Source organism: Aythya marila (genome assembly GCF_965140915.1).
Source record: "Aythya marila genome assembly, chromosome: 11".
NCBI classification, from domain to species: domain Eukaryota; kingdom Metazoa; phylum Chordata; class Aves; order Anseriformes; family Anatidae; genus Aythya; species Aythya marila.
Genome location: NC_139052.1, coordinates 3,583,809 through 3,609,753, shown reverse-complemented (window position 1 = coordinate 3,609,753; position 25,945 = coordinate 3,583,809). Strand labels below are relative to the sequence as shown.

At 42.8% G+C, this 25,945-nt stretch overlaps 1 protein-coding gene across 2 annotated transcripts in view; it reads left to right on the top strand.

Moving 5' to 3' along the window:
* The first annotated feature begins 18,827 nt into the window (after positions 1 to 18,827).
* Positions 18,828 to 25,945, top strand: part of RFX7 (regulatory factor X7) — a 54,495-nt gene continuing 47,377 nt past the window's right edge. Inside the window, exon 1 of one of the 2 annotated variants that reach the window (XM_082769186.1) lies at positions 18,828 to 19,329. In XM_082769186.1, the coding sequence (XP_082625312.1) occupies positions 19,184 to 19,329 (146 nt within the window). In that variant the 5' untranslated portion in view covers positions 18,828 to 19,183. The remainder of the gene's footprint in view (positions 19,330 to 25,945) is intronic. The other variant, XM_082769187.1, reaches the window with a different exon arrangement.

Here is a 25,945-nt window from a genome sequence, read left to right as displayed (position 1 = left end):
TGTCCATGCTGTTGTCAGTGAGAAATATAATCATGTATTTAGTACCAACAACCATATAATCTGAAAGAGCCAAATACTCTTCTGTTCTTTTAATGCGTATTTTATTTGCATAGGTGTGTTGTGACTTGTATCCAATTCTTTTCCACTTGGAAGAGTATGTTCTGCGCATGCTATGCGGCATAAAAGTTATTTAGAAAACACATTTTTTTTATCGTTGCTTTTATGAGACTTGCCACGTTGTATATTTGAGTGTGCATATCAAGGATGAATGCAGATGAAGTCTTAAAATCGCTATACCATGTTGACAACAGCAAACCAGGTCTGCCTTTTACTACTAACTTGTGTATTTTTATTAACTTTTCATTCGGTGCAGAGTAAGATGTAATCTAAAATATTTGGTGACTATAGTGTGGCATCACCCAGCAAATTAGTATTATCTAACAAGTACAAACAAGTTCTAACGTTTTAAAAGTGTCAGTGTTAGCATTCACAAATAATATATTCTCAGTGTAGCCTTAAACTAGAATAACACGTTTTGGTATTTGCTCATTCTACGTTGCTCGATAAAAGAAATGCTAATTCAGTCTGCATTGTCAGTTCAGCCCTTGGCTCCTCTGTTAATTCCCTCTCTGCGATAGAAAACCCATAACAGTGTAATAAAATGAAGTGAAAGTCCACCTGCATGCTCCTGTGTAAAACTGCCAGTGTGAATGCATGTGACTCGTTAGTGCACTAAACTGCTTTGGGAAATTATTTCAGCTTAGGTGAGGCACAAACGTTTTCACTGAATATAACTATATGTATAGTTCAGTGTGGGCCAGAGCAGAGAATATTAGTTTGTTATTTTTTTTACCTGTTTTCATAAACAAATGCCAACAGTGATTGTTATTATTTGCAGAGCCAGCAAAAATTCATTTGATTTTTTTTCTTCTTCTGCCACACGAAAAAGAGATGTTATTTTAACAACACAGTGTTTGATAGCTTTTAAAAATACATGGCCTAATTTTTAGGCATGCTGAGCACCCACAATTGCAATTGAAGTCAGCTCTAGCTGAAGATGCCCCACAGCACTCTGAGGCAGTCCCTCAGATTTGAGATCCAAGTACAACATTAATGAACGTCTCTGATGTGAGGGTAGCTTCCAGGAAAAGCACGAGGGGGTTTGTTTTCAGTTCATGGACTAAACTTCGACTCAGTCTTTTGAGAAATACATATATTGAGCACGTCCAAAAGCTTGGCCAAGGTATCATCGCAGCAATCTAACTTAGCAGTAATTTGTAAGTTAGCTTAAACTGAATCAGGACTTCACTAATGGGAATTACTTTGTGAGGGGAAATGCATAGATCAGGATCTGGACATCTACTGTGGGACAGTAAGGCACAGCTAAGCATCTGTCTTTCAAAGAAACTACCTTGCCATGGCAAAAATAACCTTGGACTGAATACTGTACTGAATTTGCAGGCTAGGACCATTTGGCAGGGATTTAAAGGTTTTTGTTGTATAGTCACCACTTTTTTTTTCCTTAGAGCAGCTACGATTTTCCCAGGATTCATGCTTCAGCAGGCAACAGCAGATAACTGGGAAGGCCTCCCAGAAAAATAAGTGACACAAAAAAATTCAAATCCCTGACAAAAACAAATACGTAAATACAAACTTTCCTAGATGTAAATGCAACAAAGTGGAAAAACGTCCTCACTTCTGTCTCATCACTCCTTACAGTCCTCTTTTCCAAGCAGAGTTGAATCCCTGCTGTCATTTAGGTATTGTACATGTATTGAGTGCCACAGGACAGATGTACAAGCAGTATAGTGGCAAGTGAAAGGCTGTACGTTCCTTTAAAATTTATTGTCAAATAACTTATTAGCATTATTAAATGAACTGCTGTGTTCACATGCTCTGAACTTTTGGTTAACAGAGTAGTGGGAGAGGAGAAAAACTGGCTAACGTTAATTTTGAATGAATCAGCTTTTATGCCTTTGGCTGTCCTGAGTAAAAAGAGCACTCCAAAGGCATTTAAGTTCAAAGGCTGCATTGTGGGTTCTTTTCCCTAAAACCTGATCAAAAGAAAAAGATCCATTGGAACAGCTATTTTGTTTACTTAGATTTAAACAATCTTCTCCAGTGTTTGCAACTCAGATTTTGCAAGATCGTGCCACTGCATAAGGAACACAAAGGGGAATGTAGAGATGAAAGCGATTGTTATCAAAGAAAAGTTGAATCCTCACTGTAAACATATAGCTCGAATAGTGAAAATATTCATTGTAAAATTATTTCTGGTTTCAATAAATTAAGCAGTTCACACTTAAACATTAGGTGTAAAGTTAAACTTAATCCATTTTAAATGATATAAATCAACATATTAAGTGTCTGTGGTTATAACCATGTAGTGCTGCCTTTCACTTACATTGAGTCTTAAAATGTATTTAAATAGAATTAAAAGTCAAAATAATAAAATCCTGCTCTGAGATGGACATAAGCTTTTGTCATACCTCCCGCATGGTGACTTCACTTCTGTGAAGATCACTTGCCTGTCATTGCGTAAACAGAACTAACAGCTGTATTGTAAATGATAGTTTTAGAACAAAAAGAAAGTCCAAAATTGCACTAAGCCAAAATAACGGATACTGTTCACCATGAAAACTTTCTGTATTCATTGTGAAAATACTGTTTGTAGAGGAGGCCATTATCACTGGCATGAGCTTTAATGTATTCCGTCACAAATGTATTTGAGATTCCTCACTTAGGGACGCTCTCATTAAAAGTAATGTGTCACGCTGGTCATGTAAAGTTGCTGAGGTCTCTTTATTGATCTTTCAGACCTCAGAAGAGAACTTTATAGTTTAAATTTGAAATCTTATTAAGAAGATATTGAATACAGTAAAATCATCTTAATAGTTTTTAATAAACTAACTCTTGTCAGAGGATTTGAGCAAACCCCCAAATAACCAGGTGTTTGCTCTCGTACAACATTGCATGTGAAAGAGAAAAAAAAGCAGCTTATGACAATGAAAAATAAGTTCTTTTTTCCTTTATCTTTGAAGTCAGTACAGCATGAACAATCATGGGTCCTTTCCCTGTGTTGCTCTGGCGCCATGACTAAGTGTTGGCCTGTGTTAGAGAAACCACCTCCACAAAGGTTGTGGTTTATTTTCCATGCAGCTTTTCCAACGGTGTTGACATTAGCAGTAAAGCTGCAAATGATGTTATTCCATGCCATGGATAGCTGTGTTCCTTATGCAGTCAGCAGGCCAATAGGAAACGAACATAAGCTGCCCCTTTCCTGGGTCGTGTTGAACAACCATGAGATAACTGCTGGCCTCTTGTGTCTGCACATTGAGCGCTTTGTGGAGGAGTGTCCAGGTTTGTGCCAGCGGAATTCTACAAAGCTACCTATGTGACAATGATGGTTGGTGCTCTGCTAGAGCTACAGGAGGCTCTGCTCAGGGAACAACTGAAAACATATTCTTCCCTACCTGCCTACCATTTTTGTAGATCTCCTCTGAAAAGATCTGAGTTTTGTTGGAGATTTATGTCAAACTGGAATACTTTTTCAGGAAAGTGGTTAAGCTCATATATAGTGTTAAGCATGTGAGCTGTTATCTAACTGCATCACTGAATCAGATTTCTAAATTTGTTTCATCTCCTTTTGAATGGAAATTGATCCATCATCTGAAATATTGCTCATGCTAACCAAAACATATCTTTGTTTCCAGAAAGACATGCTAGTTGAGTTAATATTTGCCTTTAAAGTTTGGTTTGTCCAACCAAACTTTGGGGAATAGTTTAAATTATGTCTGGGTTACAGTAGAACAAATTTCATAATGAATACATAAGAAATGGGGAGAACCAAATCTAGCATTCCTGCAAGAAATATGAAGTGCCCTATTTTATTGTTTGATCTATAGTTGTGCAGTGCTGTTTGAGATTAATAAATTTACTTCTTTCACTTCAAATCTTTTCTTAATGTTTTAATCCCACAAAGTATTTATTCTTTAAATTAGTAATATAGTATGAAACCCAAATGTCTCTTTCCAAATTCTTTTAGAATTTAATTTCATATGTTTAGCTCATTTTTAAGACGTCACGTAAGCCCTTTGCAACCTGTACTCTTGCATTTGCTGCATCTGTTTTTCACGTTTTTCTATCCTGTATGTTATCTTTATGGCAGAGACCACCTTTCGTACTGATCCTGTGTAGACTGGAGTCTTTGCAATGTGTTTTGAAGGAGTTGTAGACACAGAGTAGACCCGAGCTCATTACCTCAGCTTTCCACCCTTGCAGTGATACTTGTGGCTAGGTGGCTTTAACCTTAATCTGAAAATACCTCGATGTTACTGCTGCTGGTTCAGCTCCCTGAGACCCCTACTCTGGAGACAGTTCATGTGAAAGCTTTTGTGTTTTAGGTCAGCTAGTACCCAGACATTCATCACAAAAGCAGGTAGAGTAGTGGGAGAAATTGTAAGAAATGACTCCTTTGGTTGAGGGAGAACAGCTGAAGAGCAGAACCCACATTTCCTTGTCAAACACCAAAGAAGGCTGACAATGCAAATCTGTTCCCCCATAAGCACTGTTTGAGAGTAACAGCTATCATGCCCAAATGTCAATGGCATATATTCAGGATAGCCTCTCCTCAGCAGAAAAGCAACATTTTGGTGCTCTTTCTAAATTTGATACCTGCTGCAAATGTTGGATCTTAAAAGCCGGATGTGGCTGAACTCTCTGGCTAAGGCCTATTCTTTTATTTGTTCGTACTTTGACCAAAGGATTACACTGACAGTTTCACAGGATCCAAAATTGCATTTAATCTGTTTACAGAGCTACATACCTGATTTGAATGTGAAAGAAGGAAATGAAAGTGACTATTTCTATGTCATCTGATATCTGTTCACAGGGAGCAGAAATTACTGTCTAGCCTTCTTCCCCAGGAAAGCCTACCCGACTGTGCCGTGTAACTGTGTGGTGCTTGAACATGCAGTATAGCCACACAAAATACCAAAAAAAGCACTAGCGAGCTGCAAAAGGACTAATGCACACAAGTAGAGTTACAGGAATTAGAATAATCCCTGCATGACCATAACTGAAGGTAATTTCACTTGCAGTTGTCAAACTGAGCTAAACTGGCAACCAAAGGAATGTGTATTTGTAATCCCTAGCGGTGCACTTGCAGTAAAAGAGACTCAGGCATGGCACACTCAGACAATATCACCTCTTCCAAATTCACTCAGCCTGTGCAGTACCCTGCACTTTTTCTCTTTGCTTTTTTTGGTCGCAGCTCACACATCTGTGAATCATTCAAGGGGAAATTTTGAGAGATGCTATGTGTCAGGTCAATCCAGGTTCATTCACTGTATGTCCTTAGAAAGCCAGAAATTCTGGTGTGTAAACAATGGGGGAGGGGAGGGGAAGGTTTAATAAGACAGCCAGAGTTGATTTTTTCTCTAAATATTGCGTATAATTTGGTTTTCTGATTATGCACTAAACTACAGTTGTATTTTCTTTAATTCAGTTATACAAATGCAGAAGTCAATTAATATTCCTGCACTGTGTGTTATGAAGAATGCACAGAGAAAACCTTTGTTATTTTTCTGCTGCTAAAGGAGCTGTTCAAGTTAAACCGTATTCCTCTACACAGCAACAGCAAAGTAAATGACAGCATTAATTCAATACAGAGTGCTTGATAAATTGAGAGGGGTTGTTTACCTAGTGTATTAAAAAGTCTCTTGGGATGGATTTTATTGTGATCTGCATAGTCATCCATCTTCCTATACTGTCTGTGCTCATGTTTGTGAGTAAAACATATACAGTAATTTAGCATTCAGATAATCCCACAGCTATAATCCAGACAGAGTTAGCTCAAATTTTTCCAGGATTTCTATTATCTAGATTTAGCAGCGTGGTGTTGACTGGATATTTTAAATTGCCGCAAATGCTTTTTTCTGCAATAAACAACATATTTTGATGATCTCATAATTGAAGCTGTGGATTCTTCCTGGCATTAACCACATGAAAAAAAAAAAAAAAAAAAAAAAAAGTATCTTTGTGAGGACTGTGATTGCACAGCTGGAGCATGGTTTTAATGGATTCCAGCTATTTGACTACATACTATATAAGATCATACAATGTTTATGCGAAAATCAATGTAAAATGTTCCTTCCCTGTAGTAGTGCAGGTAATCTGAAGAATGTTCATCTCCACAGATCATCTATTTGAAAATGAACTCAACTGCTTCAATTTTAATAATGTTTTGCTACACTATATTTTACAACATAATAATACAGAGCCTGGCTCTTTTATAGCACTTTCAATAAACAGATTGGAGAGCTTTTATTGTTTTCAGTTTCCTCAGACAGAACTTCTACTTTTTCTCATTCAGCAGTTCCTAGGAAACAAGGGAGTCCAGGAGGAGGGAAAGCATCATTATCTGAATGAAATAAGGGTATGTTGAAGTCCAAGTGCACTGGATACCTTTCGCAGTAGACCACCCTTTGTAGTAGGTTCCTCTGATTAATTGCAAATGTATTCAAGGGGGCAGAGCAGACATTGTTGAGAGAGTCCAAATATGCTTGTGCCAAAAATGCCAGACCTCCCACACTTGCTAGCATTGGTGGAGCTGCAGGAGTAAGAATGCTTACTTATGTGGGAGATTTTGGGGAGGGAAGTGTACTGTGGAGAAAATTTTAACGCTGCTGTTTTTACCAGAGTAGAGCATCTGAACTAAGCAGGACAGGGCAGTGCATGCAGTGTGCTGTGCCTAGCAATTCTGTTGTAAATGTGAAAAGTACATTATTAACCCTAAGGACAGATCTTTTGGGAAGCGGCTTGTGCGCACCTGGCAATACTTTGATGCTAAGATTGTCTATAAGTGTCTGAGAAATTCAAAAGAAGCAAACTATATGAAACCCTTTGTGAGATTCGGGATGCCCTGAGTCATACTATTGCTCCCCAGACTGGAGGATTCAGATGCAAGTTCACTGGGTAAATTCAGGTATGCTCCTCCTGAAACCATTGTGCTGTGTTTCAGATACCTTCTCTGACCATACACTATTGCCAGTCCTAAAAACTTTAAAAATCTTAAAAGGGGTTTTAAATGTGAAAAGAGAGAGAGGATGCTCATGTAATTGCTTGTGATAAAGCTGTTGAAGATACAATACTTTGCTTAGTCCCCAGACTTCAGGTTTGCCAAAACTATGGAAAAAAAAGAAAAAAAAAAAAAGAGAGAGAGAGAGAAATACACCACATATATGTGGCAATACTTTTGGTTTCGTACTTGCTGTGAGTTATTCTTTGCTGTAAATGCTATAGTAATTGGGTTTCAGATGCAGCAGTGCTTACGTACTTGCAACGAAAAAGAAACTAACAGACCATTCACTCGCCTCACCCATCTGCTGCCCCTGGTAAAGCAGTGGGACTTCTGCTGTTGCGCTAAAGAGAAAGCCCCGACTTCTGGTGAGAGAAATATTTATGCTCAAATATCTATCGATATCCAAGTTGCATCCCCAGTAAGTCAGAACTATGAAACTGTAAAGCCAGTAAGATGGAAAAGCAACCCGATAGCCCTTAAACTGCTCTTTCTTCCTGGCAGTGCCTGGGACACCAGTTGTTGTCCCGGTTGAAACAGTGGTTGGGAGTTTTCAAGCCCCAATTCTTTCCTGAAAATAATTTCCTTAGACCCCTAAAAAGTGGTGTCAAAACCATAGATGAGCAGATTTAAAAATAGCTCTGATATTCTTATGTCATAACTGCATCTTGATTTGAACAGAAATTCAAAACGATCTTAAATTTTACAATCAGAGTCTAAGGAAGTTGCAGATGTACCCACAGGCCTTCTTGTTGCTACACATAGGGGATTTTTTTTCTACCCTATTATATCCTGATCCCTCTTTCAGCAATTACTTTGAACCATGCTAAGGACACTTTTTCTTACTCCATTTAGATTCTCACTTGCTAACGCAAATGCATCTTAAAATATCATCTTCCCAAGTTATTAGATCCAGAGCTTGATGCTGCATACTGGACTAAGTTGAAGCATCAGACTAGCAAAGAAAGACCAAGACATGAAAGAACATCATGTAAATATTGACATATTGTTTTTACGACTAACCTATGATTATTCTTTAACTTACCTATGCTTTCAGAACTAAAGGGAGGAAATTTGTATAGCAGAGCAATGTTTTTCTACAAATAGTGACTAAATACTATGAGTATAAAACTTTCTGTTCAAGCAATCCTTCAAAAAAAAAGTTTAGAACAACAACAAAAAAATCTTACAGTGGGGTGGATCTGCTATGTTTAAATGTCACATCACTATTTTCTGTCTGCATATGCCATTTGAGATTAAGTGCATTGTGAACAAAATTTAAAACATCGTATTTTCTAACTATCTACCAAGCCATTTACAGTATTTTGTTTCCTTTTTAACAGATTGGTAGTAACGAGGCTCTGTATCTCTGCTTTGATGGTGTTTGTCCTCAGAGATGGTTGTGCCACTATATCATACGCTATAAGCTGCAGCAGCACAAATAGGGCAGAATTTGGGCCTGTAGCATCTAGTTAATTGCTCTGCGTGCCTTCAGCTGAACTGATACCGTTCTGCCCCCTCCCCTACCTCAGTGCCGGAAGAATAAAGCAACTCAAAGTCAAACTAGTCAGTTGCTGTAATTCTGGAAAGATTTTTTGTGCAAGAAGTTGCCAATTGCACAATCATCCATTTTCTCATCAAGTTGCAAACAGCCAGAAGGTACCAAGCCCCTCTCCCTGCATTGCAGAGTGAGGAATCTCAAACATCGCTTTGGTAGCTGTGCCCTGCTGTTTTAACCCATTGAGGTATTTTCTAAAGATGCTCTTATTTCCATGTGCTTGGCTGGTGTTATGGTGACCATGAGTGCATAGATCAAGTTACTGGTATGGGAGCAGCCTTGCCAGGAAGCCAGAGGGCATATTCAGTGCAAACTGTTTTTAGAAGCCTAAATAGGCACAGCTCTAAGTTGGGTGCCTGCTATGTTAATAAAAGGACTAGACATTATTTCTGGCCAACCTACCTCCTGAATGTGGATAAAACACAGCCTGTATCTGGGAAAAGGATTGGTCCTGGGCTGATATCACATTTAGCTATCTGGCCCTCACAGGACTGTGTAAATGGCAGTATCTTAAACTTGGCTTAAACGGTTGGATTCCTCAGCTTGAGTTCTGCCAGAATTCAGGGAGAGGACTTTGTTAAAACCTGAAAGGAGAAGTAAACAAACCTCAACCAAACAAAACTGCCTAACGTGAAATTTTAATTAACAGAATGTGATCAACTCACTCTACAGGTTAAAGTGAAAATGAAGAGCAGAGGGAAAGCTGCCCCTGCTCCCTCTCTTACTGATGTTGAAAGAGATCTCTCTTCCTTACTTCCTAAAGGAAAGAAAATGATCTGCCGCAGGAAAATGAAGTTAGCAAGGTGACCTGATTTATTTATTTTCTCCTTCTTGTTTGTAATGGTAGTGGTAATAAAACACCCAGATCTGAAATGCGCTGGTTTGTAAACTGAGCTGCTCCCGTAGAGCTTATTCAGATTAAAACTGCTGAAAATCTCTGAGTGCTATCCCAAAGAGTAAAATCCATGATTTTATCCATTTTAATCCCCACACTTTGCTCCTATGCTCAAATTATATCAGTTGTAAACTGGGAGCTTTTATCTGAATTTCTATAATTTCACACATAACGTTAATTAAAAATCTATTTAAATATATCAGCCGTCTCTTGGGTTCACTTTAAAAATAACAGAGGACATGAAGTCCTCTCTCATATTGATGTTTATACTTTGGTCTATTTTTCTTTTGAATTGTTAGAGAAATGTTAGAAGCCTGAGAGTCTGAGAACGGCTGTTTCTTGGCTGTATGTGGTATTGATTTGTAAGAGCAGTGACATTGTAACTGTTAAACTAATTAGAAGTTTTGGCAATAAACTGTTAAGACATTGATAAAGCATCTTGATAAAGGATGCCATTCTTCTCCTATCTAAACTGATTTGCTATTGATTTTTTTGCTAGGTTGAGGATCCAACCCAAACACATTGGTTACGACCGCAAAGATTGTTGAGTACCGAGAAGTCTGTGACCACCGCTGCTGACTCAGTCACTGCCACACTCATCTGACATGGGAGCCCATGCCTCCCCTCCCACCTCCATTCACAAATTATCTGCTCATGGACTGGGTTCCCTCAAAAGCTATCTGGCTTCATCCCCATCTCAGTGGTACCTTTCTGATACCTTGATTTTGACTCTGAGCTAAACCCATTGCCTAGGAAGGGTAAGTGTGAGTTCAGCCAGATGAATTATGAGCAACATTTTCTTTTCAATTTTCTTGTCTCCAATCCCACAGAAGATTATTTTAGTCCAACAGAATACGATCCTGTCCTTCAGGTAGATGAGCCAGTCATTTTACATCAGCATGCAGTGTAATTATCCTGTGTGTTCCCTATAACAGGTATTCTACTCAGAGTTTTTTTCCACCTGAAATCTGGATGTGCTGCTGACTTCAGGATCACATAGTGTGAACTTTCTGCAAAAGTAGGTGAAGGCATTAAGAATCTAGACCTCTGTATAATGTCATAAACAGAATTAAACAGTCTCTCATTTCTTACATTGCACCCTGATAAGAAAAAATAATGTGCATGCTCCATTGAGCTCTATGCTGGTGAGGAGAACTCCGTGTGAAGTTTATAAACACATTCAATCCAAGTAGATAACATGACTATTTTTTCCCAACTTGATTCAGATTATTAGTCCTCAAGTCCTCACTGAGTAATACGGCATTTTTAATTTATGCTGAGGAAGACTTTTCAGTGGGATTATTTGTAAAATAAGACTTTGTCAGCTATTAGAGATGGGATCATTGCAGAGTTACTAACGTTTTGTTGCTACTTACCACAGGCAGCACAAATCTGCCTAGCATCTCTGCTAATTATTTAGATTGTAGCAGACAGAAAGTTAATAGAATTGCTATTGGAAGAATTTGTCGTCTGTTATGTAGTGAAAGTGATTTTGATCTATGAGCAGTGTTGGAAGGAATCATCAGTGCAAAAACTCAACCCGGATCTGTGTGCACAATATTCTTGTCTTGCAGGAAGTAGTGGGAGTTCACATGTGAAAAAGAACTGTTCACAAACCAGTATCCCTGGGAGCTCTCTGAATGACTTTCCCTGCACTTTGTGGTATTCTGCAAAGAGAAATGTCCTCTTTCTTCTTCGTGTGCCTTTTTATGGCACAAACCATTCACAGAAAGCCACATGTGTAGCAGTTCACACTGGTTCATCTGCAGAGGATGCAGATTAGGATCAGGTACAAAACACAGGTTCTAGTCCATAGCGGTGACTACAACTACTATCCTTAAAGCAAAGGTATTCTCAAAACAGTCTGCATTGTTAAGTGATAGGACATGAGGAAACGGTCTCAAGTTGTGCCAAGGGAGCTTTAGATCAGGAAGAATTGTTCACAGAGAGGGTGATCAAGTGTTGGAACAGTCTGCCTAGGAAAGTGGTGAAATCCCCATCCTTGGAGATGTTTAAGAGGTGTGTGGACACGGCACTAAGTGACATGGTTTAGCATTGAGACTTAGTAGGTCAGGGTAATGGTTGGACTTAAAGATCTTGAAGGTCTTTTCCAACCTAAATGGTTCTATGATTCTATGATTAAAGTCTTTCCAAATTATAGTGTGATGAATGCTTGGGAAGCTTTTGCCTTGCCTTTAATCACAGCTTAACTGGAATCATGAACAGTTTTCATAATGAAGTCCACAGCTTGCAAAAGATTTGTATACCAAGTGTATGTGTAGACCTTGTTGTTCCAGATAGTACTTCTTCCTTGAAGCATGCAGTGACAAGCTCTTCAGTATGTTTATTACTGTACAACACCGTGAGCCAACTAGTGTTTATTACGGGCTGTGCATTGGGTCAGTGCAGAGTTTCACCACAAGAAGGTACATTCTAGATGGATTGTGCCTGAAGGGCACTATCCCTTATGGATCAACCCAGTGGGGCGAAGAACCTCTATCTTAATAACGATGCACCGAGCTCCCACCTCTGCCTCAGGGGAGAGTAGGTAGAGTGACAAGTCCTGTCTGTGTACTTCCCAAGCACAACCAGTCTTGATTTGTACTTGGTCTTTTTCCAGAGCTCTGGGATGGAGAAAATCCTACTCATGTCATGTCTTACTCCATATGGCTGCGCTAAAGCCAACTTCAATTACTGCTGTGAGTATTACGTTGAGTAATTAAGTCTATGTAATGCCATTATATATGCGTGCATTGCACCTATGTTCTCAGAGCAAAGGTGCATCCATAAATATAGGTACCAGACTGCTACATACGTAGAAGAGAAATGGTATTTATTCTACATTAATTAATGTTGCATGCAGAATTTCCCACCTTTTTAAACATCTTGAATGCCCATTTTTAGACTCTAAATGTACACATTGCTTTGACAACTTACCATTGTAATCTATCTTCTTTCAACATATGTAGCCATACTTTGTTCATTTAAGTACTATCTTGCGCATCCTCAATCTAAGTGCCATTATTGTATTTCTGTTTCTACTTAAATAAAAATAATCAATTGATTTAATCAATTTCAAGATGGAATGCAAGTAGTGGTACTCCCAGGACTCCAGGGAGTTAATAGGTCAAGTTTGACAGGAGTCAGGTGTGCAGGTGTTGGCTTTATTGGTCATCGCCTTCATTTATAGTTTGTTTTTTTCTTAGCTGCTTGTTTCAGATTAACATTACACATTAAGGATAAAATGTGGCCACCGCTGGGATTTTACTGTTCAGAGTAACTTGTTCAGAAACATTGCTTGAGATACGCAGTCTTTGCCATTGTATTCTTCCGCTTGAACATTTCTGCCTTAAGACTACAGTTATACACAGACATAGCTAAAAACAAAAATGCAATGGCACTATCATGGATATTAAACCCTGTTGCTTTAAGGGGCACCCTCAACAAAACTAGGCCAAAAACTTGACCTATTTTAAAATACATGGCAATCTGTTCTTTTAAAAAATCATTCACACTTCATTGAGTCCTTCTCTCTCTCTTATGCCATGAAAAATACCATACAGTAGCAACATTCAGAACTCTTCTGTCTGTACAGTTTCCCAAACATGTATTGCAAGCTTAATTCTCCAGTTTGACAATTTAATTTTTCTCCATCACTGATCTTGAGAAAGAAACCATCTTAAATACTAGCAAATGCGTAAATTGAACTAATTAGCCGAGCAAAATGGCTACATCAGTACACTCTCTCCCTGTTATTTACTGTGATGAACCCATTTGGCAACCAAGGTCTTAGGATCCATACAAGATTTTTCTTTCTAGGGGCTTCCATGTCTTGAATTTGAAAACTGGGAGCAGCGAGCCATATTTCTCAGTTATTTTGTAGTTTGAAATCTGGCTGTGAAACTCTATTTACTTTGTGTTGGACTCCTGCCAGAGGAGGCCTGGTTTTAGCAGATGGTCGTGGAGTGGATGCCAGACGTTTCCTGCTGCATCCTGACCAGGCACTGACAGCAACGCTCCTGGGCCCAGGCAGTGCTGCCTTCAGCAGCCACCGATGCTGAAGTTACAGTGACTGCTGGCACAAATGCTGTGAAGAGTTGCATGATGCAGGCCTTCGGGCTAAAGGCTGTGTGGAGGAGAGGGTCCTGACAGCTTGGAGTGTGCGCACGAATAGACATGGTGCTTGGAGGTGGTGGAGCTGTGCGCCAGAAGACAAGCAGGAGGAGAGCTGAAGTTTTGACCAAAAAGAACCGAAGTGTTAAAAACAGATGGACAGGAACCAGTAGCGATGAGATGAGTACTTAGATCTTAGGCAAGACACATTACTGTCTTGTTGGGAACTTGAAGAAGAAAGAGATGAGATGAAACACGAGGCTATGGCATCACAGCGATATGTGAGGTTATCTGTCTGCTCTGTAAGCACAATGTGCAGGTAGTAGTTTCCTTTCCCTTAGTTTCTGGGAAGCAACTTCTCTGAGAACAAAAATCTTGAATGTGTCCTCAGGCTGGTGTTTGATCTTTGAAGACACTTCCTGCTCACCAGATGGGGAATCAAAGGACAACTGCTGTAATCACAAGCACTTGGGTTTTGCTGGATCACTGTCTTGTCCATTTACATACAGGAGAAAATGCAAACAAATTTCTCAGGAGGCTGTAGGACTTGGAAATCCTCCAGAATTCCTTCAGGCAGCAATTAAGGACATCCATCGTTTATTTATTATTGCAGCTCTTGGCCCAACATAACTGAAATTGATGGTTTCTTGGGCTAGGGCCTGTGCCACATGGCTCTGAGTCTGGGGATTTGGTGCTCTCCCATCCTCTCCTATCCCGTCTGGAATTACTGTATTACCATGTTATGCAGTGAGCTTCTCTGGGTCACATTTCTGTGCAGGTGGCCACCACTGCATGCAGCAAGGCAATTCACAGGAGGTGCTGAGCCCCCGCAGACAGGGGCCGACCCAGTCCTTGCAGTCAAGCCATTTCAGGCAGGCAACATTTACTTTTGAATCCTCCTGCCTTTCCAGAATACTGCTGAATCTCAAGAGGAAAAGAATTAAAGACTGAGGTGTTGTTTGCTTTGTTGCATGAAACTTGCATGCATTTCTCTCTCCTTGTCTTTGATTTTGTTAGTCTCCCTAAAACTGAGCTTCTGGGTCAGCATGAAAGACAGCTGACAAGACTGTCACCCCCCCATCTGCATAGGGGTCTGACTAAAAATATTTTCACCCCTAACTTTTACCAGCAAGGTTATCAAATATTCAACATAACTGAAAATGGAAAGATGTCAGTGCAGAACCTGATTCAGTTAAGTATCAAACTCTGGTATTTCTGTCAGTGACAACCTCCCTTCCTACTTACCAGCCTTGCTGTAAAGGACAGTCCGAATCATTACTTTCATGACCCACTGTCCCTTTTTAAGTAGTTTTCTTAGGCTGCAGTAGTTAGTGCCTATTTCTTCTTTATTGATGCCTTGCAGCCTGAAGACAGCTATGTGATACATAGGAACACCATACTCATAACTTTCTCAAACTCAGCACCTGATCCCATTTGAAATTAAATTGAGACAAAGATTTGCCCCAGAAAACTTTACAGATGAGGCAGTCTATGGAAACAAAAAGTTTCAAACTGTCTGTATCATTGAAGAACTTGGACGGACCTTGGGAATTTCATCAGGTTATTGTGACTTCCAGGATGTGAGTGATCTGTATGGTATCCCAGCAAGACACCACACTCCTTGTCTGGCCTGTCATGGTAAGCTATAGCCAGGCCTGTGTGAACCTAGACCCTCGGTATCTTGCTTCTGATGATCATCTTAATCTGCATGGAGTAAGGGCTGCACAACTGTTCCATTAACATCTTACACACACTGCTCAGATGCTGCAAGAACCAGGACAGTTTGGCAAACTCCTGGCCAAGCGGGCTATCCTTCAAATTCAGATAGCCCCTTTGTCACGGTGAGGTTTGAGCGCAGCCCAGTTTCTCCTGTCAGTTGATGTGACAAGAGTTTGAAGATTTTCTAGGTAAATTAGATTTTTTAAAATAATTGAAAACATAAAAGCTAAATTACAGATGAAAATTGGTTAGGTGTACTATTAGTTATTGCACTCTCATTTTACTAGTGCTACACATGAATAGAGATAAGAAAACAGTCAGAACTGGGGGGAGATGTCTTGGGCATAGCTCAGGAGACCTGGAGACAGACAACTTTAGGGAGGAAGAGTTGCAAAGAAGGCATCAAAATGGGGTTCAGTTGAACCAGTGTTTAAAGCTTTTAGGAAGTGCCTTTTTTTAGCAAGGTTTTAAAGGCAGTTATCCTCACAGAATTTGTTTTATGCTTTTCTTGAGGATGAAGATAGCAATATTCAGTTATTTATCTGCCTCTTACCCTCAGTGTAGTCTCTGAATGTGCAGGCCTCTCCTTGGCCCTGCGTTGGACACAAGATGGCAGATCTGTTGCTATTGACAGGAAACGGGGAAAAGCACTTGCCCCTCGGTGCTGGCTGCTCAGCAAGGGCAGCAAGATGTTCATTACTCCTTGAGAGCACGAGACAGTACATTCCCCAGCTGGCAGAGACAATAGGCTCCAGCACGATAGGCTTCCAGCACTTCTGAGTTAGAAAAGACAGGAATTTCAGCACTAATACAAAATCATCCCTTTCTAGATGAGCAAAAGCTGTCTGCAGAAAGGGAATGTCTGGAAACAGAGGCACAAGACCAGAAAGCCCCTATCCTACCTTGTCTGAGTTCAGCTGCTGCACTCCTTGAAAGACATTTGGGAAATGGGAAAGTAAAAGTAAGATTCCAGTCCTGCAAATACTGTTCAGGTTTCTGACATGCTTAAACTTAACCACGTGCTTTTGTTTACAATAAAGGGACCTAAAATTAACCTCTTTATGTTTTTATTATTATTTATTTTTATTTTTTATTGTACTGACCAGGAGCCTCAATCTACATGTCCAGCAAAACTATTCAAAGCTAGAAAGTACAAGGGCTGCAGTAGAGGGTTGCAGTGGTCCTAGGTGGATATTCCTGGAAGGTCTTCAGTGCTCTGTCAGCTCATCTGAGAACAGGTTAGTCTCTTAGCAGTTAAATAATCCTCCTCAGTGTCTTCAAGTTAATTGTGTCAGCACAAGCTCCTCTTTGTTTAAACAATTATTCTGGATCTATTTCTTCTTTGTTTTAGTTGTATATTACCATGTAAACTGCATATAAGAAGCTGCCATTTTTCTTTCATGCATTTTGCAGAGGTACAAAGGCCGTATGAAATACAAGGCAAGTTCAGCTGGTTGTGCAGGAGCCAGCTAAGTGGCCTCCATTTATTGGCCTACCTAATACATAAAGGGAAGAAGCCCTCATCCAGTGTTAATACAGGTGTATAAAAAACCTGGGGCAAACCTTGTGCTTTATGGGAATGTGAGAAAAACACTGCAGTAGAGTTATTCCTAACATAAAAAAAGCTTTTGAAGAGCAGAGCACAGCCCTCTGTGCTGATGCTATTCTATTCTATAACAGACCTCTCTGGATTTTGTCCTTTAAATCTTTAGCAGCAGTAACTCCCATCGGCTGAATCAGTCACGGGGGAGGCTCCAAGCAGGCCAAACAACCTGAAAGATAGTTTATGCTCAGGTAGCACAGGGGGCAGTTTGCTGTGGCCGTGTGCCCTGGGCAGCTCTCTGGGGCACCTCTCCTACCCAATGTGTGCTGTGCAGTCCCTCTGGTCATGCCACCAGCCACCGGTGACCTTGCTGGAGCTGGAGCATGCCCCCTTTCTTTCAAGATCTGGCTGAAAAAAACTGTTACATTTTTCTTTACTGCTAGGTCTAAAAAGGAAGTATTTTCTTTACACCCAATTTTATTTGGGGCCTCTGCGTGTTCCATCAGAACTACTCAAACCCAGCAAGCAACAGAAATGGACTTATAGCTGAAAGGCTTCACATCAAAAAAGCACAGGAAAAAGTATTTAAAAAAAAGGTGAACTGATGGTGAGATATGGGAGTACAGAAGTAGCTTTTGAAGCCTAGTGACCACTTCCACCACAAAAATGCAAGCTGGGAGTCTGGCCCACTTAATTAATTTGGTGCCAATTTAATCACATTCTGCCCTAAAACACCAGGTGTGATTACAGGGTGGCAGTGGTGGTGCTGTGGTGCCTGTGTGTGTCCAGCGCAGCAGATTTTACAGAGTAGATGTGACTAATTTCTTTTTTGGTCATCTGACGCCAATACAGCTATAAATAAGTATGATCACAATTTGACGTTGCTGGGAACTAAATTCTCAAGGAACTAAATAATAAATATGTCCTCCAACTGTTGGTTTAGGCTGAAAGCAACACTGAAATTACATATATTTTTTTCGGTTTATTGTAATAGTCTCTGGTCCTGCAACCATGATGCACATCTGTTGAACCTTATTCTGATGTGTGGGCCCATCGATTTCAATTAAGGGGAGATATGCATTTGCTCGAATCTTTTTAGGGCTGGGATCCAAGTAGGTTAAGCTCCGGCTCAGATTTCACGGGGTCAAACAAAAGATCTCAACAGAGGCAACCCTGACCCTGTTGATACAATTTGTATTAAGTGGAAACCAAACTAGAAAACATCACCAGGAACACCTTTGTTTCATTTTACCAGCTTGCAAGTGTGTTGATGTAGTTTTCCTTGCAAAAAGCAGAATAGGTAGGGATTTTGAATCGATTGCCTTTTTGTTTACTTCTGATTACAATTTTTATCTTTCTTCTCTTCTTGGATGCCCTTCAGAAATTTCCAATTAAAGTTAAAAAAAAAAATGCTTTTAGTAGAAGGGAGGAACAAGAGAAAGTCGTTTTCGTAATTCTGAGGAGAGGTTTTACGAGGAGCAGAAAATCACCATCCTTGGCACAGCCGCTGATGACCTTACTTCGCAGCAGTGGGAATGGGAGCGGAGATGCACTTTTTGAAACACTTGCTTTGGGTGGTGACACCGGCATTTTCCAATACCGGCCTCCTAAATCGCACAATGCCGTGTGTAGGTAGCGCTTTACCAGCTGCGTTCAGGCCTGCATTTTCTGGGAGCGGCGTGAGCCGGGCAGTCACCCGCTCACCCTCAGGGGCAGGGAGCGCGAGCACCCATCCCTCAGCCCCGGGCCGAGCACCCGCACCCGTCCTGCGCTCCCTGGGGACGGCACCGGGGCTGGGGCTCCCCTGGGGCCCCCCCGAGCCCCGTCCCCGTCCCCGTCCCAGCCCCCCCGGCCGCGGCCCGCCCGCTGAGGCAGCGCCGAGCCTGCGCACTGCGCGCCCGGCCGGGCAGGGCGGCCGCGGGGCGAGGAGCGGCGGCGGCGGCGCGGGGCGGGCCGGGCCAGGTGCTGCGGGGCGGGGGAAGCGCCCGGGCACCCTGCGCCGAGCGGCAGCGGGAGGAGGAACGGCAGGAGGAGGAGGAGGAGGAGGAGGAGGCCGGGCCGCCATGCGCCGTGCCGCGGGCCGGGCTCGCCATCCTGCGGCGTAGCGGCGGGACGCGGCTCGGCTCCCCGCCCGTGATGTCCCCCGGGCGGCGGGGGAAGGCGACTGACGCGAGGGCTGCGGCAGAGGCCTAGTGCCCGCAGCGGGCAGCGCCGCGCCGCCACCCCGCCCGCCCGCCCGCCCCGGCCCCCCCCGGCCCCCGCCGCCGCCTCGCCCCCATGGCGGAGGAGCAGCAGGCGGAGGGGCAGCCCCCGCGGCGGCCGCCCGGCACCCCCGCGCCCCCCGGGGCCCTGCCGGCCCTGGTGCCCGGGCTGCAGGGCGGCGAGGCCAGCGCGCTGCAGCACAAGATCCGCAGCTCCATCTGGTAAGGGAAGGGCCGGGGGGCGCCGCGATGGGGGCGAGGGGAGGGGAAGGAGAAGGGAAGGGAAGGGGGGGGGGGGGCGCGGCCGCTTTGTGCTCCCCCCCCCCAAAACACAGGTGTGCCCCTGCCCGGCTGCCAGCCCCGCGCCTCGTCACGTTTTGGTGGTGTTTATTTCTTTGATTTCTGCCCCCCCACCCCCCCACGGACGGCCCCGTGCGCTGAGGGGCTGCCGGGCTCTGGGCTCACCTGCTGAAGGCGTTTCGCTGAGGCGGCGCCTGGCGCAGCCCCTGTGCTCGCACGGCCACCGCTCGCTTTGGGGCTCGCCCCCCGGCGCGGCGCGGTGCTGCATTGCTCGCTGCAGAGCCTTGCAGCACGAGGGCATTTTTCCAGCCTCCTCGTGCACCCCTGCTCGCTGAGTTTTTCCAGGCTGGCGATCAAAATGCAGTTTTGGCCGAAACTTGTCACGATGGCTCACACGTTACTGCCCGGTAACCCGTCCCTCCCACCCCCCAATTAAATAAAAACTCACAGAAAACCAGCGTTTCGCTTAAAAATATTAATTCTGCATGCGTTTGGGGTGAAGAGATGAATTGAGTTTAACTTGCTCTGCAGAGGAAATATTTTGTCATTCCCCCCCCAGCCCCAATCCACAAGAGGCTACCACCTGCAGTATTTACATTTTCTGTATGCTTTTAAAAGCTGCTTTTGGCTGAGGGGGCTGATACAGTATTGTGAAACTGGGGAATTGTAAATATAGGTTACTCATCATAGATCATACTTTCCATATATACACACTGTGTATATAATATGGCTAAATACGTGTGTTCATCCTAATAAAAACATACTGATGTAGCGTGCATCTCAATTGATACTATAGTTAGCTTTTATGTTTTGAATCCGTGTGGCTGTCAAAGAAAAAAAATCCAAATATAATTTTCCCTTCAGGTTATTTTACTGAATGGCATACTGAAATTGTGTCTATTGTTTGGTGGTTGGTTTTTTTTTAGAATTGAAACAGTAAGCGATAATTCACCCGTCCTTAATCAACACTTGCTACCTTTTGTTTTGTTTTGTTTTTTTCTGCAACATGACCTAGAGAAGAAATACACAGTGCAGAATTTCCTGTCTGTTTAGATCATGAAATCTTCACGCTGTCCTAATTTATTACGGTATTTTGTGACGTCCTTTTTAGATTTTCTTCTCTTTCCATGAACGTGCTGTTTGGAAATGAGCCTTAGAGAGCATGTTTACATTACATTCAGATTAGGTATCATGTCCAAGTTGAAGACAAAATGGCTACTAAGCAAAACCTCCCCTTTTATTCTGGGCTTTCTTTTCAAGGAAAAAGAGCGCATACGTTAGCATTTTAAATGAAGATTGCTTATTTGATTCAGGTACACTTGATGAATGGCCTGCCTGCCTGTTCGGTACAAAGGAATGCAGAGTTTTACCCGATGTGAGTGGCTCGCCTGGTGCCAAGTGCCTGTGACCAGCAGAGGTTTTGCCAGCACCTTGCAGCCCTGTCTCCTGGGGTAGTTTCACAGACATTCCTCCCATGAGCGTGACCTTTCCTCCCTGGCTACCTGACAGCTCTCTGCACGGGGCTGGAACTTCCCTGCCACTTTCAGACAGAGTCAGTTCCTCGCAGGTTTTGCTGCGGAAATGCAGTATTTGGAGATCAGGTCATTTCTGCAACATAACCTGTTCTCTGGCATCTCCAGAGCTTTTGTCTGTGACTGCTCCGAGTTGTGTGTGTTTCCCTATTTCTGTATTGCCGTCAGCCAGACCTCGTTTGGAGCTCGAGTTCTGTGTCAATTCGCGTTGTAGCGTAGATGCAGTTGTTGTTTTTGAGGAGCAAGGCTGAGGAGCATTGCCAGGGACGTCGTGCATCCTGCACCCAGAGAAAAGAGTGGCAAGTCGCCTCTCCTGCAGTTGCAGTCCAGGATCTGTTGTCCTGTTTGGTAGGAGCCATGTGCTGGTAATGAATACACAGTGTGAGAGACTGTGGGGAGGGCTTGTGAAAATGGCAGAGCTCTGCTGCTACCAGAGCTAGGTGCAACGTGCAGAAGAGCTTCCTCTTTTCTGCTTTCCCTTCTCTTCCTCCCCTCCTCCTGTGCCTTGCCAGTTGTGTGTGCTGGCCAGTTGGCATGCCAGATTCCTCGTTTCCTTCCCCAAGGATTTAGCACACCTAGATAAGCACTCGTCTGGATTTATTTTTGCCTCTTTTCTCACAGGCGTTTGTGTGCACCGAAGGGATATTTTTAGTTTTGTTTTGTTTCTTTAAAAAAAGGTTTTAGTCTTCAAAATGTATTGTCAATGAAAATAGTGGAGCAAAATATAGCAGCTACTGAGCTACTGGACTTGAGGCTCACAAACAAGTCTGTGCATGTCCTTCCACCGTACAGACAAATATAAATATAGTATGTGATGTAGGCCTCAAGGGGGACAATGAGTTATTCAGCATTTCAACTCATACTTAATTTATTCTGTTTATTAGATTAAAATGGAGTTTGACAAAAGTAGCTCCAGTAATTGTGAACATGCAAAGTCCCTTAAAATCAAACAATAGGTTAAGTCCTGCTGGTTAAAACTGAAGGCCCAGTCAGCATATGTGCTGAAGATTTTAAAATGTGCTTGGTAGGAGTCCAGTCTGGGCTTTGTTTTGTTTTCCCTTCTATATAAAGCGACTATGAGTGTGGACTGAGGAAGGGGAGAGAAGGAGTGTCTTAGCTGTGCGTAAGAACAGATCGGGAAGCATTTGTTCACGTTACAGCACCGTGCGCAGATGAGAGCGGGTGTGCTGCACGCTTGCCGCCGATGAATTATTTGTAGCCAAACCCAAGTGAAAAGTTCATCGCTGCCTCGCTGTGTTTTTCCTAGCTGCCCCACTCGAGCACATCCAACCCCGCCGTGTCTGTTTTTGTTCGCGTTAAGCGTGTGACTTGCTCAGACAGTCGGACGTGTTCTTACGGTGTCGATGAAAAGGACAGAAATAATATTAGATGTCTTTTCCCACTGACGGATTAGAAGTCTAGACTAAGAAGAATACGTCTTTGCGGAGCCCAGACGACCTGATTAATGTCAGTTTGGGCGGGTTCGTGAGTTGCCCTAGTCTTCCCTGGACACTGGGCCTTAATCTGCCTGTTTGTATTTCCCTTAGATTCATTTTCGAGCTTTTATATTTATTAATAGCGTTTTGTGCAGATGTTGGAGCCCGAGGCGGGAGAACCTCCCCAGTCAGCTGTCTGAGCATATAGACTAATGGGGTTTCAATTATTTTCTTGGGGTGAGGGTACTGTATTTACAAACATGTGATGTTTGTATGGGATATTTCTGTACCCAGACAGATGCTGGTGAAGACCGAGTCTACTCCTTATCACATTAAGGTGCCAAAAAACATCCTGTAGCTGAAGGCAGCCGGTAACGTACCTAAAGGAGCGTGGCACGAGGACTGGGACAAGGAGATCCCCGGGGAGAAAGGTGGTGGCTGAGGTTCTCTGCTCCTGCTGGGGGGGATGAAAAGGACCAACAGCTTCAGGCAATTTCATCCTTTTGCTCACTGCATTAATCACAAATTCAGTCCATAGCTACGAGAACGGAAGAAATGGATGGGTTTGTTTTCTTGATCACCGTTGCAAATAACTGGTGATGGCTCTTAAATGAGTACTTGTTTACTGGTGTACATAGTAATCTGGTGCTTGCGTCTGTGTGCGAGCTGGTCCTGCTTGCTTTCACTTAGCCAGGATCTCAGCTCTTTGTCCTAAAGGCATCTGTTGGGATTTGAGTGTCGTAATTCTGCCCCAGAGATTAATTTCTCACCTCCCCGTCCCCAATATCTCCTGTGTGAACCGTGCTGAGGACTGGGCAGCAGAGTCGCAAACTCCAAGCATTGCTTTTCTAGTCTTTTGAACTGGATGTGGGTGTAGGCTTCAGATCTGTAATTTTTATCTTCAAATCCCTCCCCTAGCTAGAAGTTGTACTGGAAAACCATGTGAGCTGGGCCACATAGTGCTAAATTACGTGGGTCTAAGGCCCGGTTTGTCTCCTCTTGAAGGGGCAGGAGGAGGGAAATTGTGCCTCGGTGAGTTCTGGGCTTTTTGTATTGAGCTGGAAAACCAGATTCGCTGAATTGAATATCACTATTTTCTAATTTTTGGGAAGTGCCATTCTTTGTCATGACTTAGGTCACTCCTGCTCCCACAGTTGCATCTCTCACTCCTCATTAGTTTTTGTCGGCAAGGGTGCATCGCCACTGAGGCTGCTGGCTTAGTAAATGCTCCCCAGTTTGGGAAATGCCATTGAAGGTTTTCGTAATAGGAATTACTACTTATTTATGTGGTTGGGTGAGTGGAAAAAATGATTGACAGTCTTAATATTTTTAACAAGATACCTGGCAATGAAGAGGGAAGCTGAGAGCGTGTTTCAGGCTTTGAGAAAATGTGGCTGCAAACACCTTTTTGGTAGTTTTCTTCTACAGTTGAATTTCCCATAAAACCCCTTATGTATATTTTTTAAGATTTTTCTTTTTTGAGCCAGGTTGGATTCATCTATAGACTAATCCATCTGCTTGTACAATTTTTCAGTTTTCTGTAGCTTGAGAGAGGAAGACGGGGAATAAAAGCAAAAGAAAAAAAAAAAGCCTCTACATTTTGTTAAACGGTCTATTGAAATTGTGTGGAGAGCTGGAGTTCCTGTAAGTGATTACAGGCTCTTCCTGGTTATTCTGTGCCCCCAGCCCAGAGTGCACCAAGCCCTCCTTCCTTCTGGCCAGTTCACTGCTGAGGATGTAAAACAAAGTTTTTGTAATTCTTTAAGAATAAAAAAATCTTTAATAAAAGGTTATTGGTGAGTTTGAGGAAGAGCTAAGATAGTTGTTGACAAATGTACAGGCTACGCTTAATCCAGTAAGTCTAAGTAACATCAGAGGTGTGTTTAGCCCCTTGGAAAAAGTAATTCCAGCTCCTCAACTGAGAGGTGTTGTGAAACTGCAAATATTTCTTGTCACTAACTCAGTTTTCCCTGTCCTTATGGTCTGTTGTTTGCAGGTGATTGTGAGACTTCCCTGTCCTGAATGTATTTCCCGATGTAGTATATAGGCAGTGAAATACACAGGCAAAAACTGAGCTATGGACCAGATTTTAGAGTAGTTCATGGTGATTTCAGGAGAGGTTGGCCTTCCGTGGACAGAGCACCTAGCAGCATCTCATTCTTCTTCACGCTCTGCTTCCTCAAATGGGGAGGGACAGGCAGTGGGGTTTGTTACACTCGACTCCTTCTGTTTCCACGTGCATTGCTCGAGGTCGCTCCCGTGTTGCTGTTGCAGAGAAAACCACGCTTGGAAGGTGAGAGCCATCTCCTAGGGACGCTGTTGCCATAAACCCATTTGTCTGATCATTTTCTGGGCCTGTTTCTCCTCGACCATAAGCAAATCCTGAACAGTGCCAGCGTGTAACCATCTGTGGTGTAGATCTCTTGAGGTGGGCTAAATAAAACCTGTGCCTTTTGGGGGGAAACCTTACTTTTGGGGGAAAGCTCTGCTGGAAGAATCCCTTCTCCCTGCAGGGGCTTGAAGGAAGAGTTGCCCTCTGCTGCAACGCCCCCCTTGCTGTGGAGAAACCCTTCCTCCCTCCCCAACCCGCCGGGCACGCGGCGCTCGGTGCCAGGGCGCTGTGGGAGGAGCAGCAGCTTGCCAGAACGGGGCACGGCCACCATGCTGCTGGAGTTTCTAGGTCAGCAGGTGTGGAAGCCAATTTGGTCTGCAGGCATTTTTACAAGGTTAGAAAATAAACCCGAATAAAATGAATGCTGACCTTTCGGTAACCTTTGGAGAATGGAGTTGAGGTTTTATTGAATATCCTGGCTCTGAGTTGGGTGGAACGGCTTTGCGGAGAAACGAGCTCTGTAAAGCTGCCTTTGGGAAGAGTGGGGTTTTCACCCTTGTTCGTGGGCTTTGTTTTTCTTTGTTCCTTGAAACAATAGGATCTAATAAAGTATGTGGGGAGAAAAGCAGTATTCAAATAGTAAGACTCGGCTAAGTTCTACTGCTGTTCATTTAAAATGCATAGGAGCACGTGAAATTGTTGACTTCACAGGACCAAACATACGCAATTCCTTGTTTCAGCAGCGTTTTCCTTACCACCACAGGATGTCTCGCTGTTGAAGCAAGTCAGACAGTGTGACATTGTGGTTTTCAGGGTGGCATTTCTAATGAGTTCTTAATAAGCACAGAATTGCAGGTCTGTTACCTCAGGCCTCTGCAGGTGGGTTGCTTGCAGTTTGAAGCAATTGTGTGTGATTTGCACGTGTGTACACCGTGGCAGGTAGGAATCCACACTCAGAGCCATCCCCCAAGTTTTCTGAATGCTCTTTAAAGGAAAAATAAAAATAAAAACAATACAACTGGTTAAGATGTCAGTATTTCTCAGGTTTGGGTGATCAGATTTATACTGAAGCTCTGATTAATCTTTTTATTAATTGGGGCTTGGGGTGTTTTGTGTGTGTATGTGGTTGAGCACAGGGGTTGAGCTTAATGTTTTTATACAGATCCCATAACTTATGTATGTTGCCTTCTCTTGTTACTCCACTCTGCAGCTTGCCAAACAGAAGTATTTGGAGAAGG